At 59.1% G+C, this 15,023-nt stretch overlaps 1 protein-coding gene across 2 annotated transcripts in view; it reads left to right on the top strand.

Moving 5' to 3' along the window:
• RTN4RL1 (reticulon 4 receptor like 1) overlaps positions 1–9,159 on the top strand; it is a 67,704-nt gene extending 58,545 nt beyond the window's left edge. Inside the window, exon 2 of one of the 2 annotated variants that reach the window (XR_004619920.1) lies at positions 6,067–6,198. Coding sequence is in view for 1 of the 2 variants with exons in the window: in XM_011223410.3 (XP_011221712.1) it covers positions 6,067–7,391 (1,325 nt within the window). In the remaining variant the exon portion in view is untranslated. Of the gene's footprint in view, positions 1–6,066 lie in introns of both variants that reach the window. The other variant, XM_011223410.3, reaches the window with a different exon arrangement.
• Positions 9,160–15,023: the final 5,864 nt, after the last annotated feature.

Genomic DNA, 15,023 nt, shown 5'->3' on the forward strand with positions numbered 1-15,023 from the left:
CCTGCCTGTGTGTCCCCTCCCCTTCCTGGGCCCAGAGATTTTGGTTTTTGGAAGGGAGGCACAGTTTGGGCCTCAGACAGGGTGATTGACTGGTCCTGGTTTGTTTGGGACTTACCGGTTTTAGTTCTGAAAGTCCCAAGTCCTGGGAAAGCCCCGAGTCCCAGGCAAAGCTATGTTGGTCACCTGCCCCTTGGACAGGGCTGGTGTATATCTTCCCTTGCAGAGCTCTCCCCACCATCTGTCACCTCTGGGATGGCCCAGGGGCCCTTGGGAGAGAGCCAAAGCCGAGGCTGATCTTCCAGAGGCCTCAGTACTAACAAGAGCCACTAGGTTTATTGAGCACCTACTATGTTCCAGGCACCGTTCTAGGCCCCAGAGGCATAGCAGGAAACGCACCAGACAAGATCACTGTCCTTGTGGAGCTGACACTCAGTGGGAGGGGACAGAAAAGGAACAAGATAAATAGATAAATGAAATAATTTATTTAGAAGAGGATGAGTGTTAAGGGGGAAAGTAAAAGAGGGAAGGAGCCCATTTAAAATAGGCTGCTGGAGAAGGCCTGACTGAGAAGATGACCCTGGGAGAGACCCGAATGCTGGGGCGAGGGCAGGGCAGGTATCCTGGGCAGTGCTCCAGGAGGAGGGGGCAGCCAAAGGCTGGAGGCAGGACACACCCAGCATGTGAAGAAGAGGTGGAAGAGGCAGGGGGAGGGAAGGCAGGGGAAGGGGGCCGTGGCCAGGGCCCCGGTGAAGACTGGAGGGTCTTACCGAGCACAATGGGGCCGAGGATGTTTTGAGCAAAGGGGTCACGTGCTCTGACTCCGACTTGCGCGGCTGTGTTAGTAGACATGTAGAGGCAAGGGGGGGGGCCTGGGGACCCCCTCAGGAGACTATGGCAATTGCCAGGTGAGAGATGCTGGGGGCCCAGGCTGGGGTGGTGGCAGGGAGACATGGGGGGATTCTGGGTGCATTCTGAAGTTGAGCCCACAGGACTCCCAGCAGATTGGGTATGAGGTGAGAGAGAGGGGCTGGCGTGACTCTGAGGGTCTCGCTTGAGCATCCAGAATGAAGGCGCCGCCTTCACCTGAGACGGAAGATGCGAAGATGCATGGGGAGGAGGCTTGGGGAATGGGGGAGCTGCAGTTCACCCTCGGACAGTCTGTGTGACAGGTGGACACCCAGAGGAGGCAGGTGGATCCCAGGCATCTGCAGTGGGGGCCGTGGAGGGAAGCCCAGCCTCTCCGGGCTGGGCCAGGCTGCGGTGGGGGAATGCTACAGGAAACGGCCTGCGCTTGGGTGTGGCATGGAGGGACGGTGCCAAGTGGCCTGGGGCGCCAGTAGCTCTGTGAGCGCAGCAGGCCTGGCCCAAGGCTGTTATCTTACTGGCAGAACCTTTTGGTTAGCATTGATTGGCTCAGAGAATAGCCGCTGGCGAGGCTGGGGCAGGAGGGTGGGGGAGCCCGCCCTGTGCAGAGGGAGGGTGGGCTGCAGAGCCAGAAGGACTGGCCACATGAGTCTCTGAGGCTCACAGAGCCTCACGGACCTGCCTGGGGGCCTTCAGGGGATTCCAGTCCCTGGGGCTGTCCCTGTGCAGGCGTAGGGAGAGGTGGTCAGGGGGAGGTCTGAGACGTTGGGGCCAGGGAGGGCTGAGCAGCCCTCCCTCCCATGAGGATGCCCTGCCTGCCCCAGGCAACTTGGAGCTCCTGGATTTGAAGTCAGGGAGTGAGGTCTGTTCCATCAGCCTCTTCACCAGTCGTGTGGCCTCGCCAGCCTCTTCCCCGCCGTGTGCCTCATTTCAGCTCTGCGATGGCACGGTGGTGTGAAGGTTCCATGTAAAGAGCTCGGAGTGTCTTTAGGACTGAGTCCCCCTTAGTTAGCTCCCTCCCGATTCCATGGTGGGCAAGCTGCAGGACCCCTGCTGCTCTGTCTGGCCTGGGACTGGAACAGAGGTCCTGTCAGCGCTGGTTCCGCTCGTGGCCTCTCCGGCCTTCCCAGGCCTGGGTCTCCCCAGCCTCGCAGAGCTGGTGTTACAGCTTTTTGGGGGACTCTAGCTACTCAGAGGCTGAAAGAGGAGGGGGTCTGGGGTAAGATGGGGGCACACTGCCTGTTTCCCCATCTCGGTGCCTTGCATATGTTGTACCTTCTGCCTGTTATGCCCTTCCCACCCATCCGGCCAGGTCCAGTCCCACTGGGGCTGCTGAGTAGACGGGGTGAGGCGCTGCCCGTGCTCCAGCCACTCACCCCCTCTGCCACAGTTTCCTGCCCTGCAGGTGAAGGGTTTTGGGATTTGCAGGAAGGAGGACACGTAAACAACACAATCTCTACCGTGTATTCTCTGTGCTAACAGGGGAGCGGGAGGCTTCCTGGAGGAGGTGGCCCAGGGGTGGCAGGGACCTTCCCTGAGCTTCCCTTTACACACACACCCTTGGGTGCCTACTCTGGGCCCCAGCAGCTGACCAGACTGCCTGGGATTGGGGGCCCCCCTATCTGCAAATGAACCCGTGAGGGCTTGCCCGGTTCATCCCCGGGCTCCGCCCTACCTAGCGCATTGGACACTGCAAGACTCAGGGCAAGTGCTGAATGGAGGGAGGAAGGAATGAATGAGGCTGGGAGCCTCAGGTGAGCTCAGATGTGTGGGAAGCCAGGAGGTTTGGGAGTAGCCAAGCATCAGCCGGGTGCATGCCCCTGGAGGAGAGGAGGAGAGCCTGAGGAAGAGGGGGACGAGACCCAGCCTTGCTGTCTTCAGCCCCCTCAGGCAGAGCAAGCCCTGCCCCACCCAGGAGAGGGCTGAGGAGGCAGATGGAGGGGGTGCAAGGCTCCTCCATGGAGCAGGGCTGCTAACTCGAGGTCATAAAGCCCACGGCAAAGACACCCGCTTCACTGTTAGTACATTAATCAGGCAATCAGTGGGTCGGGGCTCCCACTGGCACACAGAGGGGCACAGGAGAAACTGCAGCAACCAAGTGCCAGCCTCCCTGGGAAGAAACCCCAGCAGGGTGACATCCAGGACCAGGGTACCCACTGGCTTGGGCAGGGGTGCCAGAGGCAGGTGAGTTTGGGTGGGAGGGCTGGTCCAGGGCCTTGGAGATGGGGCCAGCTTCCAGGGTGGAGAAGCAGATGCAGCCAAGACCCACTCCAGTGCCCAGTGGAAGGAGACAGGGTTGGTGTAAGGGCAGCTTCCCTGGCCTGGATCCCCGGCATCTGGGCAGCACTGAAGGATGGAGAGCAGCTCCAAGCGGTTGGCTGGGGTCCCTGCCTCCTTCTGGGCCCCTCTCCTAGGAAGGACATGGGGGGCTCCTGCCCTAGGTCCTGCCTTTACCCCGCACACCTGCCGAAGTGTGTTCACATGCTGGCTGCTCAGCCCCTGCCTAGATTGTTGGGCATTTGGTTTTTTCACCCAAGCTGGGGTCTCTGCCTGGTTTCCCTATGCCCCGACATTCCCTGGGGCACCTGTCTGAGGAAGATTAGGGCTCTCCTTGGGGCCCCCAGCTTCTCTGGGGACACTTCAGAGAAGCGCAGCCCGGGGCCTCAGGGAGACACAGCACAATAGCAGGCGGAAGGGTTGTGTGCCCCGATCCAGGTCAGGGGGCAGGAGAACCCCCTGCCACCGCCAGTAATGCTGAGGATCAGAGGAGCGCACGCGGAAGTGCTTTGTAAACTTCGGAAGCTGCACAAATGTCGAGCGGTATTAGTGCTGAGCCTGCCACAGCTTACCCCTGCCCCCACGGTCAGTGTCTCTCCCCTGCCAGACATTAAGGACAGGGAAAGCCTTGTTCTTTGCAGCACCCACCCCCCAGGGTCTGGTGTGGCACCGTGGGTCCCACAAGCACCGGTTCATGGCCATGGCCTGGTCCGCTTCAGCACAGTGAGCACTGTGAATGCCCTTGAGCTGGGAGGGGCACCCTGGGCTCCCCCAAGATGGCAAGGGGAGGGCTGCTGCCCTGAGGCGAGCTTCCTGGGAGACAGCAGCCCGGGCAGGGGTGAGGAGTGCCAGCCGAGAGAGGGGAAAGGGATATCAGTCTCTGTGGAAGCTACAGCCAGTGTGGGTTGGGCCCTCCTCCCACCCCTGGCTTTTGGAGGCTCAAGGCACCTGGCAGGCTCCCTGAGAGTCACCTGGGGCTTGGGGGTCCAGGCTTCTAGCCCCTCACACTCTTGCTTCCCCCTGTACAGGTTGGACCCCCTGCCAGACTGAGGTGGGCAGTGGGGGCCTGGAGGTCAGACCCGAGCCTCCCCGTGGGGCACGCTGGCAAAGCGATCATCTCCTACCCACGTTACAGAAAGGGAAATGGAGGCTGAGGGGGCACCAGCCTTGGGCTTAGCCTGCAGGCTGTCCAGTGGTTGAGATGGCTCAAGACACTGCAGGAACCACATGGAGCGTGGCCCGGCCCGGAAAGGGTCCTCACAGCTGCACCGTCACCACCACCCCCGCCGCCGCCACCGAGGTCATAATTGCTCTGAAATCGCAACCGAACCCAATTATGCAAAAACGAAATTATATGCGATGATTTTTATGTTGGAAACGTTTGGTGGAAGCCGGGTGATTACAGGGGGACGGGAAGCAGCTGCCACTCTCTGGGAGCCCATAACTCCCAACAGCTGGGAACTGTCACTTATTTACGATGCCGTTTCTGCCAGGAATGAGGGGGTGGCAGTGGTGGCTAGGCCTGCCCGAGACTGGCCAGGAGGCTAGGCGGGCCACAGGCCTGGGAGCAGGGCCTAGTGGCCTGGGTGAGGCTGGGAGCAGGCTGGTCTGAGAGTGGCCGGGAGTCTTGGTCCTTTCTACATGCTTTGGGCAGAGCTGACAGCAGGTATCAGCTGAGCTGCCCCAGGCCCCGGCTTCTCCCGAGAGGCCCGGCTGGCCAAGCTGGAAGGGACGGGCAAGAGGCCAACGCCGGGCAGGGACGAGATGGCTGCCCGGCCCTGTGGGGTGGGGGTCTACCGGCCTGGAGCCTGTCCTTGCACACCGGCGCCTGCCAGGCAGCCTGGGGCAGCTGCGACCCTGGAAAAAGGCAGGTAATGATGATCGCCTATAATGAGGCCGCTCCGATAATGAGCATAGGGCTATTATCTGACCACTGGCTGGACACATCCGAAAATAAATTATTTTAAGGATCCATTAACGAATGCCTAATTAATGCCCAATTAGAGGGAAGCTACAGAGGAAATGCTTCGGACAGTCGAGAGGCAAGGCCTGGTCTGGAACCATGGCCTGGGAGCACACAGCCTGGGAGTGAGGTGCAGAGACTGGAGGGGCCAGAAGCCGGACCCGATGGGAGGGGCTGCCAGCCTCACTCTGGCAGTGCCTCGGGGCCCCAAAGCCAGGCAGCCCTGGTGTCTCCCCCAGGCCTTCACACACAGGGCCCCTTAGCACATCCTCACAGCTCCGCAGGGAAAAACTACTACTATTTAGAAATGAGGAAACTGAGGCACAGAGCGCTGTGACATATTTGAGGACACAGAAGGCACCATAAATGAGACATCTTTTGAGATGAACTTTGGTGTCTTGCATGCATGCTTTGTTATTAAGAATACATAAAAGGACTCTTCAGGCCTCCATATATGTACTTTGTTAGGCCAGGAGTGTGAATCACTACCTGTCCATGTGGTGTTATGGGAGGAAGTGACAGAGCTGAGACAGGAACCGGAGCCTGGGCACCGCATCCATGGGTTGTGACCCCCACCCCAGCACGGCCGACCGAGCCTGGGGGCGGGGCTAGGGTTTAGGGGCGGGACTGAGCGTACGGCGCGTTCCCGGAGGGCGTCCCCGAGCTCTCCCCGGAGCGCGCCCCCGAGCTCTCCTCGCAGCCCCGGCGGGGGGATAGAACCCTCCGCAGGGGTGGAGAGCCAGAGTGTTATCTCACGCCGGGTGGGGGCCCCGTTTGGGCCCGACCCCAGCCTTCCTCCCTTCAGGAGCCTCTCCCAAGGGGCTGCCATCCCAGACCGAGTTGGGCACAGCCCAGGACAGAGCCCGGCCGAGGCGGGTGGCGCGCCCACCGTTCCGGCAGCCCGTCCGTCCCCGCCTCCCCTGGCCGACCCTGACCTGGCTGTGCTCTCTCTCCCCTGCCAGGGTGCTGTGTGCAACTGTTGCTGCTGCTGCTGGCCGGGGAGCTGCCCCTGGGCGGCGGCTGCCCGCGGGACTGCGTGTGCTACCCGGCACCCATGACGGTCAGCTGCCAGGCGCACAACTTCGCCGCCATCCCCGAGGGCATCCCGGAGGACAGCGAACGCATCTTCCTGCAGAACAACCGCATCACCCTCCTCCAGCAGGGCCACTTCAGCCCCGCTATGGTCACCCTGTGGATCTACTCCAACAACATCACCTTCATCGACCCCAACACCTTCGAGGGCTTCGTGCACCTGGAGGAGCTGGACCTTGGCGACAACCGGCAGCTGCGGACGCTGGCGCCGGAGACCTTCCAGGGCCTGGTGAAGCTCCACGCCCTCTACCTCTACAAGTGCGGGCTGAGCGCGCTGCCGGCAGGCATCTTCAGCGGGCTGCACAGCCTGCAGTACCTCTACCTGCAGGACAATCACATCGAGTTCCTCCAGGACGACATCTTTGTGGACCTGGTCAACCTCAGCCACCTGTTTCTCCATGGCAACAAGCTCTGGAGCCTGGGCCAGGACACATTCCGGGGGCTGGTGAACTTGGACCGGCTGCTGCTGCACGAGAACCAGCTGCAGTGGGTCCACCACAAGGCTTTCCACGACCTCCGCAGGCTGACCACCCTCTTTCTCTTCAACAACAGTCTCTCAGAGCTGCAGGGCAACTGCCTGGCACCCCTGGGAGCCCTGGAGTTCCTCCGCCTCAACGGGAATGCTTGGGACTGTGGCTGCCGGGCGCACTCCCTGTGGGAATGGCTGCGGAGGTTCCGCGGCTCCAGCTCTGCCGTCCCCTGCGTGTCCCCCGAGGCGCGGCAAGGCCAGGACCTGAAGCTGCTGAGGGCCGAGGACTTCCGGAACTGCACGGGGCCAGCCTCCCCGCACCAGATCAAGTCACACACGCTCACCACCACCGACAGGGCCGCCCGCAAGGAGCACTACCCGCCCCGTGGCCCTGCCAGGGACAAGGGCCACCCGCATGGCCACCTGCCCGGCTCCCGCCCAGGCTACAGGAAGCCAGGCAAGAACTGCACCAGCCACAGGAATCGCAACCAGGTGTCCAAGGCGGGCACCGGGAAGCAGGCCCACGAGCTGCAGGACTACGCCCCTGACTACCAGCACAAGTTCAGCTTTGACATCATGCCCACGGCGCGGCCCAAAAGGAAGGGCAAGTGTGCCCGCAGGACCCCCATCCGTGCCCCCAGCGGGGTGCAACAGGCCTCCTCGGGCAGTTCCCTGGGAGCCTCCCTCCTGGCCTGGATACTGGGGCTGGTGGTCACTCTCCGCTGAGGACTTGGGGAGCCTGCGCCCAGCACTACCACGTGTCCACCAAGGAACAGAATCTCTTTTCTTTTTTTTAACAAGTGGAGGATCTGCTGGGTTTCAGGCAGAGGCTGGTAAAGTCTTCGGCTGCTGTCTGAGCCCTGCCCGGTGGATTATAAACCCAAAGTGTACAGCCCCAAAGTGGGACGGGATTAGCGCATCACACCCAGCTGTCCCAGCCAGGCCCTGCGAGCGCCCGCGGACAGCATCCATCCAGCAAGGCGGTTAAAGCACGCAAAATGAATCCTTCATTGGCCACATGGGACAGCGCACCACAGGAGCTGGGCTCTGTGGAATCCCGGTCATTGGAGAGGTCTGAAGGGCCCCTGCCATTCCTGGAGGAAGCAGGACTCAGAGGAGAACAGACGAGACTCACCCAAGAGGCTGGGTGGCCCAGCCATCTGGGAGCCCAGGAGCAGGTGGCATTTTGGCTCTTGCCTGAGGCCACAGAGTCAACCTGCCCTCACTCCAGTCCTCAGTCCCTCCCTCGGGGGTAACGCCTCTCATTCCTGATGTCTCAGGCAACCCTGGCAGACCCAGGCCCAGCTGCTGGGCTCCAAGAACCAGTTACCAAAGGAAAGATCATCAGAGGCTGACATTCAGAAATGCATCAAGTGCAGTGAGGTTCTGACACGAGGTGCAGTTTTATAGCTCTGTCCACTTATATATATACACACTCTCCATATATATACACACAAATGCACAGGCCCCGCCCCACTCCCCTACCAAACTGTATGTCTTCTCACGTTTATAAACTATATGGAAAACTATATCTGTTGAACTAAGGATTGTATTGGTAATTTCTAGCAAGAAAAGAGTCATAGGGTTTTTGTCTAGAATCCCAACCTGGCAACAGTAGTCCTGGTTGTAACCTGGGCTTGCCAGGGCCACGGCAAAGGGTCAGTGGGAAGGGCGAGGGAGAAGAAGGGCAGGCAGCAAGAATCACTTCAGGGGACCAATCTTCTTCAATGTTCAGAGCATCACCTTGTTTTTATATGCAACACAAATCTGGCTGCCGCCCCAGAGCACCCCGTCACCCCCACTGTACTAGGTGTCATCAGGGCGAGAAGTGGCTCATTGGACATCAGGGAGCCGGGCCCTGGGGACGGGTTTGATGGAGAAGAGGACGGAAGGGGCTCTGGGTCTTTTTTGCCGACGGGCAGGCAGCATCCACAGTGTTAGCCCAACAGGCTGGGCAGTGTCGTCAGCCTAGCGTTTTTGCCAGCAACGGTCTGGACAGGCCAGGGAGACTCCGAGCATGAGCCCAGGCCTCCAGCATGGCTCAGCTGCTGAATTTTTCCTTGAGGCTCTTTGATGGCCATCCCAGCAAGGGTCCTGTGTAGGTGGCAGGAGGGAAAGCATCAGGTGGCCTTAGCAGAAGGGGAACAAAGAGGGCATTTCAAGAACCATCTCAGGCACTTCTGCATTATGGAGGCCCCCCTCCCTCCTGGCCCTTCTGAAGATGCCCAGGGACAGGCAGAGGTGGGGAAGGGGGCCAGACTCAGGGGTCAGGAGTGGGGACGTGCAGGGCATGGAACAGGCAAGCCCAGATAGGGGACAATGGCTCCGGTCGAGGTTGGCCATGCTGTCGGCCAGGGCCTCGGCAGGCACAGTCTCCTCTGAGCTTTGCACAAACCTGAATTCCCCACCAGAGAGGATGTGTGTGAGGAGCAAGAAACACCGAATTCAATTAAGAGAGAAAAATAATAATAAAAACATTTCTCTTGGACAAGAACCCTGTTTCTCATTTCCTAACCCTGCATTCCCGAAGTGGTGACAGATCGCAGGCTTTTGTGGGGTGGGCGAGCCTGGCCGGGCACAGCACGTTTGTTGGCGGGAGGAGCCATATGGGGCAGGGGCACACTGACTCACTGGGATGCATGTGTGCACACGCGTGCGAACACACACACGCACACTTGTTCTCTGTTCTGTGGTTCTTCCCTCACCCTCACAAAACATGACTCACTTCCCACACCCTGGCTGTGCGGGGTCGGCCCAATCTCCGTGGCTCTCCCTGGAGCAGGCTGGTCCTGGATCCCTCCTGGCCTGTTCCCAAGAGCCTTTTCCGCAGCAGCCGAGCTGTTGATTCTTAGGGGGCTCAGGAGTGACTGGAAGGAAGCTGCCGGTTCCTGGGGCCCAGAGGGGTTTCTAGGAGGCCAGGGACCCACCCAGAGGGCAGCAGAGAGGGTCTGGAGGCTACACCTGTCTCTCCTGCTTCAGAGAAACGAGGCAGTTCTCCAGATAGAGGGGAGGGCTGGGTTTGCAGACGCAACTGAACAAATCTTCCTCAGTACGAGGCTTGAAACCCACACTAACGGAGTTCAGGAATGGCAGAGCAAAGCATGCGCTCTCTGGTGACCTGCCTGCTCTCCCCCAGGCCAGTGCCAGGGCCCAGCTGTCACTGAGAACCCAAGGATGTTGTCCTGTTGTTGATTTCATTTCCAACGTTAGACAGTAAAGCCCTCAGTGGGAAAATCAAGAGTCCAAGCACTTTATTAAATTTTTTTTAGAAGACTCAGTAAGTCCTGTAATGTGAAAGTGAAATGTCAGGACGAGAAATGCTAATGTTTTATAAATGATGCGCTTCCGTCAAGTGCAGCACCGTCTCTGGAGCCGACTGTTACTGGAGGCGAGGCAGAGGGGCCCAGGACGGCAGGTGTATTTTTAGCAGCTTTTTCCTCTAAGAGGTAGAGGGAATGAAAACGGCTCTATTGTGGATGACATCACTTGCCACTCAGCAAGTCCCATGCTACACAGGAATGATGACAGCGTTGCCCAAAGCACCAGAGCAAGTTCACAAGCCAGCGACTAGACATCTCTGGTCACCAGACACAGCGTCCCTTCTGGGTGGGTCAGGGCCCGGAGACGTGGGTTCTTGTCCCTGGGAATCCTGTCCCCCTCCCCAGTTCCTTTGTTCCAAACGGGGCCAGCCCCTCTGCCATCTTTGCTGGCTCTTCTCCTGCGCCCTGGGAGAGAGCCATCTCCTCCTCTCCCTCTATCCCCTCCTGCCACCCAGCGGTCCACTCTGGGGGGCGGGGGTTGGCCTGTGGGAGGGATTGGGTGGCCCCTGAAGCTCTCCACAGAAGCTCTTCCCTTGACCCCAGAGCTTAGTTGCCTCCTTACCCTTCGTTCAACAAGTCCTGATCAAAGGCCTACATGTGCCAGCCACTGGCACAGGCTCTGAGGACATAAAAGTGGGAAGATGTGACCCTCCTATAAGGAGCACAAGGCCTAGATGCGGAAACAGGTATGGGATTGGTGCCCCTGTTAGTGCTCCCCTCATTATGAGAAAGTCAGCTGGGGTGAGGACAGTCCAGGAGGACTTCCAGCAGGAGGTGACACCCAATGGCTCTAACAAGATGAGGAGGTAGCCAAAAAAGAGTGTGGGGAGTATTCAAGGCAGAAGGCTGGAGGGTTACAGCAGCACCATGCTGGTTTGGGGTACCAGCAAAGAGCTGTGAATTGAGGACTGGGAATCCTGTCGGGGGAGGCGTGGGAGGCAAGCCTGGCAAGGGGAAGGTTGAGGGGAATCCTCCTCAGGCACTGGGACTTGACTCTGCAGTGGAGGTATGGCCCCATCTGCAGTCCTCTTCCCCACCCCACACCCCCAGCATCTCTCTGAGCACGTGTCCCCCACTCGTGGTGTGCTTGCCAATGTTCCTCAACAGTGGGTTTCATCATCCTAACTTGTCTCTTCTGCTCAGCCAGATCCTTCCCTCGTGCCAGCATGCTGGAGCGCTCCCTGGAAATCTGCCTGGGCCACAGTCCCATTCCCAGACACCTGCTGCTTCCAAGCCCGGAAAGTACCCCATAGCCGTTTTGTCTCCTGTGCTTCCTCCTTTCCCATCCACACAGGGCTCAGCCCTCAGCCCCTCCCCTGCTTCTGGGCATGGCCACCTCTACCTGTGCCCACTTCGGCTGACCATCAGCAATCCTTAGAACCCTCCAGATAGCATCTCCCCCTTTTTTCTCCTGCTAGGGGCTGTTCATTACCAGGGAGCCAAGAATCCCATTTAGCAAATGTTTACTTGTCACCTAACTAATCACCCAGCATTCTGCCACTGTGGCGAATGTAGTTCCAGAAGGCCTGTTGGCAAGTTTGAGAGAGCCGGGGGGTGGGGGGCAGGAAAGCTTCTTGGAAGACAAGAGGCAGGGCCCAGGGGTCAGAGAGACGAGTTTGCTGGGAGAGCTCCCTGGAGCAGGCAGCTAATCTTCCCTCATAGTCCCACCAACGCCCCAGGCTGTCCCCTCCAGTCCCCAGCCAGGTCCCGTCTGGAGACCCAGCTCCTCAGGGCCCTACTCCACACCAACCCAGAAGATGCCAGCGTTTCTTTGCGCACGTCCTTTGATTGGCTGAGATGTGTGTACATTCTGGTGGGGTCCGGGCCAACACGTGTTGCTGAGCCTGCTGACCCGGCCGTGGTGACAGCCTGGCTCGTCTCCCCCCAGGCTGGCTTTCTTTTTTTTTTTTTTTTTTTTAAGATTTTATTTATTTATTCAACAGAAATAGAGACAGCCAGCGAGAGAGGGAACACAAGCAGGGGGAATGGGAGAGGAAGAAGCAGGCTCATAGTGGAGGAGCCTGATGTGGGGCTCGATCCCGTAACGCCGGGATCACGCTCTGAGCCGAAGGCAGACGCTCAACCGCTGTGCCACCCAGGCGCCCCCAGTCTGGCTTTCTGGATTCACCTTCCTCAAGTAGGAGTTTAGGACGTCAGCCGTTACTCCGCCCCGTGTCACCAATCCCCCACTATCAGCTTGTAATGGGCCAATTTTCTTATACCTTCTGTCTACTTGGAAAATATCTCAAGAACCCTTTGTGCATTAAAATATCCTTTACAGCTCCATGCTCGATATCTCTTTCTGCTCCCCTAATTGTCCCTTTTAACTCACTGCGCTTTCGGAATAAATCTCTCGGTCTCCCCTTTGCAGGCTCTTCATAAATACAAGCTCTAAAAAATATACGTAAACATCTATTGTTGGCTAAATAACTCACCACACAATCAGAAAGGCAGGGGAAAAAAAAGGGAGGCTCAGCACAAGGCGTGCCCACCTGTACCTTGCCCCTCAGACTGTCCTCGCCGGTCTCATTCAAAGGGCCGCTGGACTCAGGGAGGTTTCTGGCCCTAAACTGTCCCCCGGGGGGAAGGGACCGAGGATGCCCCCGGGGAAAGCCAAGCAAGTAGCTAAGGTGCTGTGTTGAGAGTAACAAGGGAGAGAGGAGGACAAAGGGGACCCCTATGTAGGTAGCAGTGGCTAATTCAAGCGGCATTTCAGTGGGCTGGTCCACAAGGCCCCTTACCTCCAAAAGAAGTGGGTCAGCCTCCTCCAAGATACGGCTCCAGCCTGCACTGATGTGGCCTGCCCCCCATTTCTCTCCTTTCAGCTCCCATTTCTCATTAGAGCCAGGAGTTTCTAAGCACCGGCGGGGTGGGGAAGGCTGTGCCTTTTGTGTCATGGATTTCTGTGTGTGCACACTAATGGCACGCCTGAATGGCAGAACTTGACACGGCCGCTGCAAAATCTGCTTGGGTCACAGTGCTTTTCAAATTGGCTGAGCTCCATGCCGCCCCTCCTCTTTCGCCCAGGGGTCTCATGGGGGCCCTGCCAGCCACAGCTTCTGCCACTCCCTCTCAGGGCCTCAGGAAAGAGAGAGGAATCGCGAGATGTAAGAAACACTTCCATCCCTGTGAGTACCATTTCCTCAGGAGGCAGGCTCTAAGGAAGAAGGAAAGGCAAGTGCCCGGGGCCTAACCAGCTGGGAGGCCTCCCGGGCAACCGGCTCCATAGCCCAAGCCCTCCACGGCCCGGGTTCAGGGACGGCCACTGGCAGGACGGTGATGCCCTCCGCACGGCTGCTGACAAATCGAGATGTGGTGCTCCAGCCAGAGAGAGATGCAAGGGATCATCTTCAAGTAAGACGTCCTCAGTGAGGAGGGGCCGGCAGGACAAACCCAGTAAGGGACTCCTGGCCGGGGCTGGGGTCATGGACTGGGTGGGCAAGGGAAGGTGAAGTCCGAGTGAGACCCCAAAAGGTGCACATGTGCAGTGTCTCTGGGAGACGGGGAGCACAACCCTATGGGGCTGCCAGGTCACCAAAGAGTCAGAGGCAGGGAAAGATGCAGACGGACAGACAGGAGGGTGCAACAGGGAAAGAGACATTTTGCACTTGCAGGCACACACACACGCTGCTCAGCCACCACCTCCTGTCACTGTCCCTCATGTAACTGAGCGTGCGACATGCATGCTGTCCACAGATCTGATCACCAAGCTCACGCAAGGCCCAGCCAGGCCCTGGGATGCCATGGAACAAGCGTGCCCATCCACGAGGGGCTTACCTGCCAGCCCATAGCAGCCCCTTTTTGTTGATTACAAGGGAGGTGGTCAGGAGAGGGGCAGAGGGCCCACTCTCCCCACACGCTGGTGACCATCCATCAGGGACACCGGCAGATACGTGATGAGGGGCCGACTGTAGCCTGAGCCCTGAGCCTCGGTGTTTCCCACGGAGCCTTGACCCTGGAGGGGTTTGTCTGGCTCCCTGCACCGTGGAGGTCCGGAAGCGGCCACTAGCCCTTAGTCTGCAGATTCTGTGCCTGTCCACACAGGCCTCAGCCCGCAGCTCCGGCCGGCTGAGCTGCATTGCCATTCTCCCCCCACGCTCAGGGTCACAGGGTCTCCAAGGCATTTTTATTCTTTATCCTGGCATCCGAGCCTCAGAGGCCCCAGGTCCCTGACCTCTCGTCTCGCGGGCCACCTGGAGAGTCTCTCACTTTTTATCTGTGGCATTTCAAGTGCCCCCGAGCGTCTGGCACTTCGTGAGCCTAAGATACAGGCTTTTCTGAATTTCCACACCAGCCCTCTTTCCAGAAGTCACTGCAGGCTTGCCTCCTCACCTGTGTCCCTGACGGCTGTGACCTGAGTTCACGGGAAAGGGGCTCACACCCACCCCGGTGGGCCCCACTTGGCTCTCAGCTCCACACCCACGGAGGGGANCCCCCGCCCGGAGCCCAGATCGGTCCCTCTGGCCTTCCCGGTCTCTGCTCCAGCACCCCACAGAGCGGCCCTCCTGGCCTCACAGGTGATGCATGCCTGCCGGGCACCGGGTTACTGGCCCCTCTCTCCTCTCCTGCCAGCCCCACGCTGGGCCCAGCACTGGCGTTGGCCTTCCCAGGGCTGGGTCAGGAGCTGCCTCCGCTGGCCCACGCCCCCTTGGCCTTCTCACTCAGAGACGCTTTATCCGTCGCCGTCGCCGCAGTCTCACTTCAGCAGCTGACGTGGCTCCCGCCAGGCCACAGCCCGTCTTCTTGCAGAGGTTTCCTCCTCCTCTACTCCCTGTCCTAAGTCCAGGGAATTGGGTAGTAGTTCTGATTTTTTTTTTTTAAGCCCCCTGGGAGACACAGCCGCATAACTAATTGGAAGTGTCACGTCTGAGGAGATTTGACTGTAACCCCCATGTTAAGACGTAGAAATGGGCCTATGCTTCTAAGTCCAGGGCAGGGGCTCTTCCCCAACTCAGCCCTGTGCTGCCTTCTACTGAGTGGAAGACCCCATCCCACATGACCCTTGGTGAAGAGTGGGATCAACCTTGGGGGGCCCATC

The sequence above is a fragment of the Ailuropoda melanoleuca genome, chromosome 13 (genome assembly GCF_002007445.2).
Source record: "Ailuropoda melanoleuca isolate Jingjing chromosome 13, ASM200744v2, whole genome shotgun sequence".
NCBI classification, from domain to species: Eukaryota; Metazoa; Chordata; class Mammalia; order Carnivora; family Ursidae; genus Ailuropoda; species Ailuropoda melanoleuca.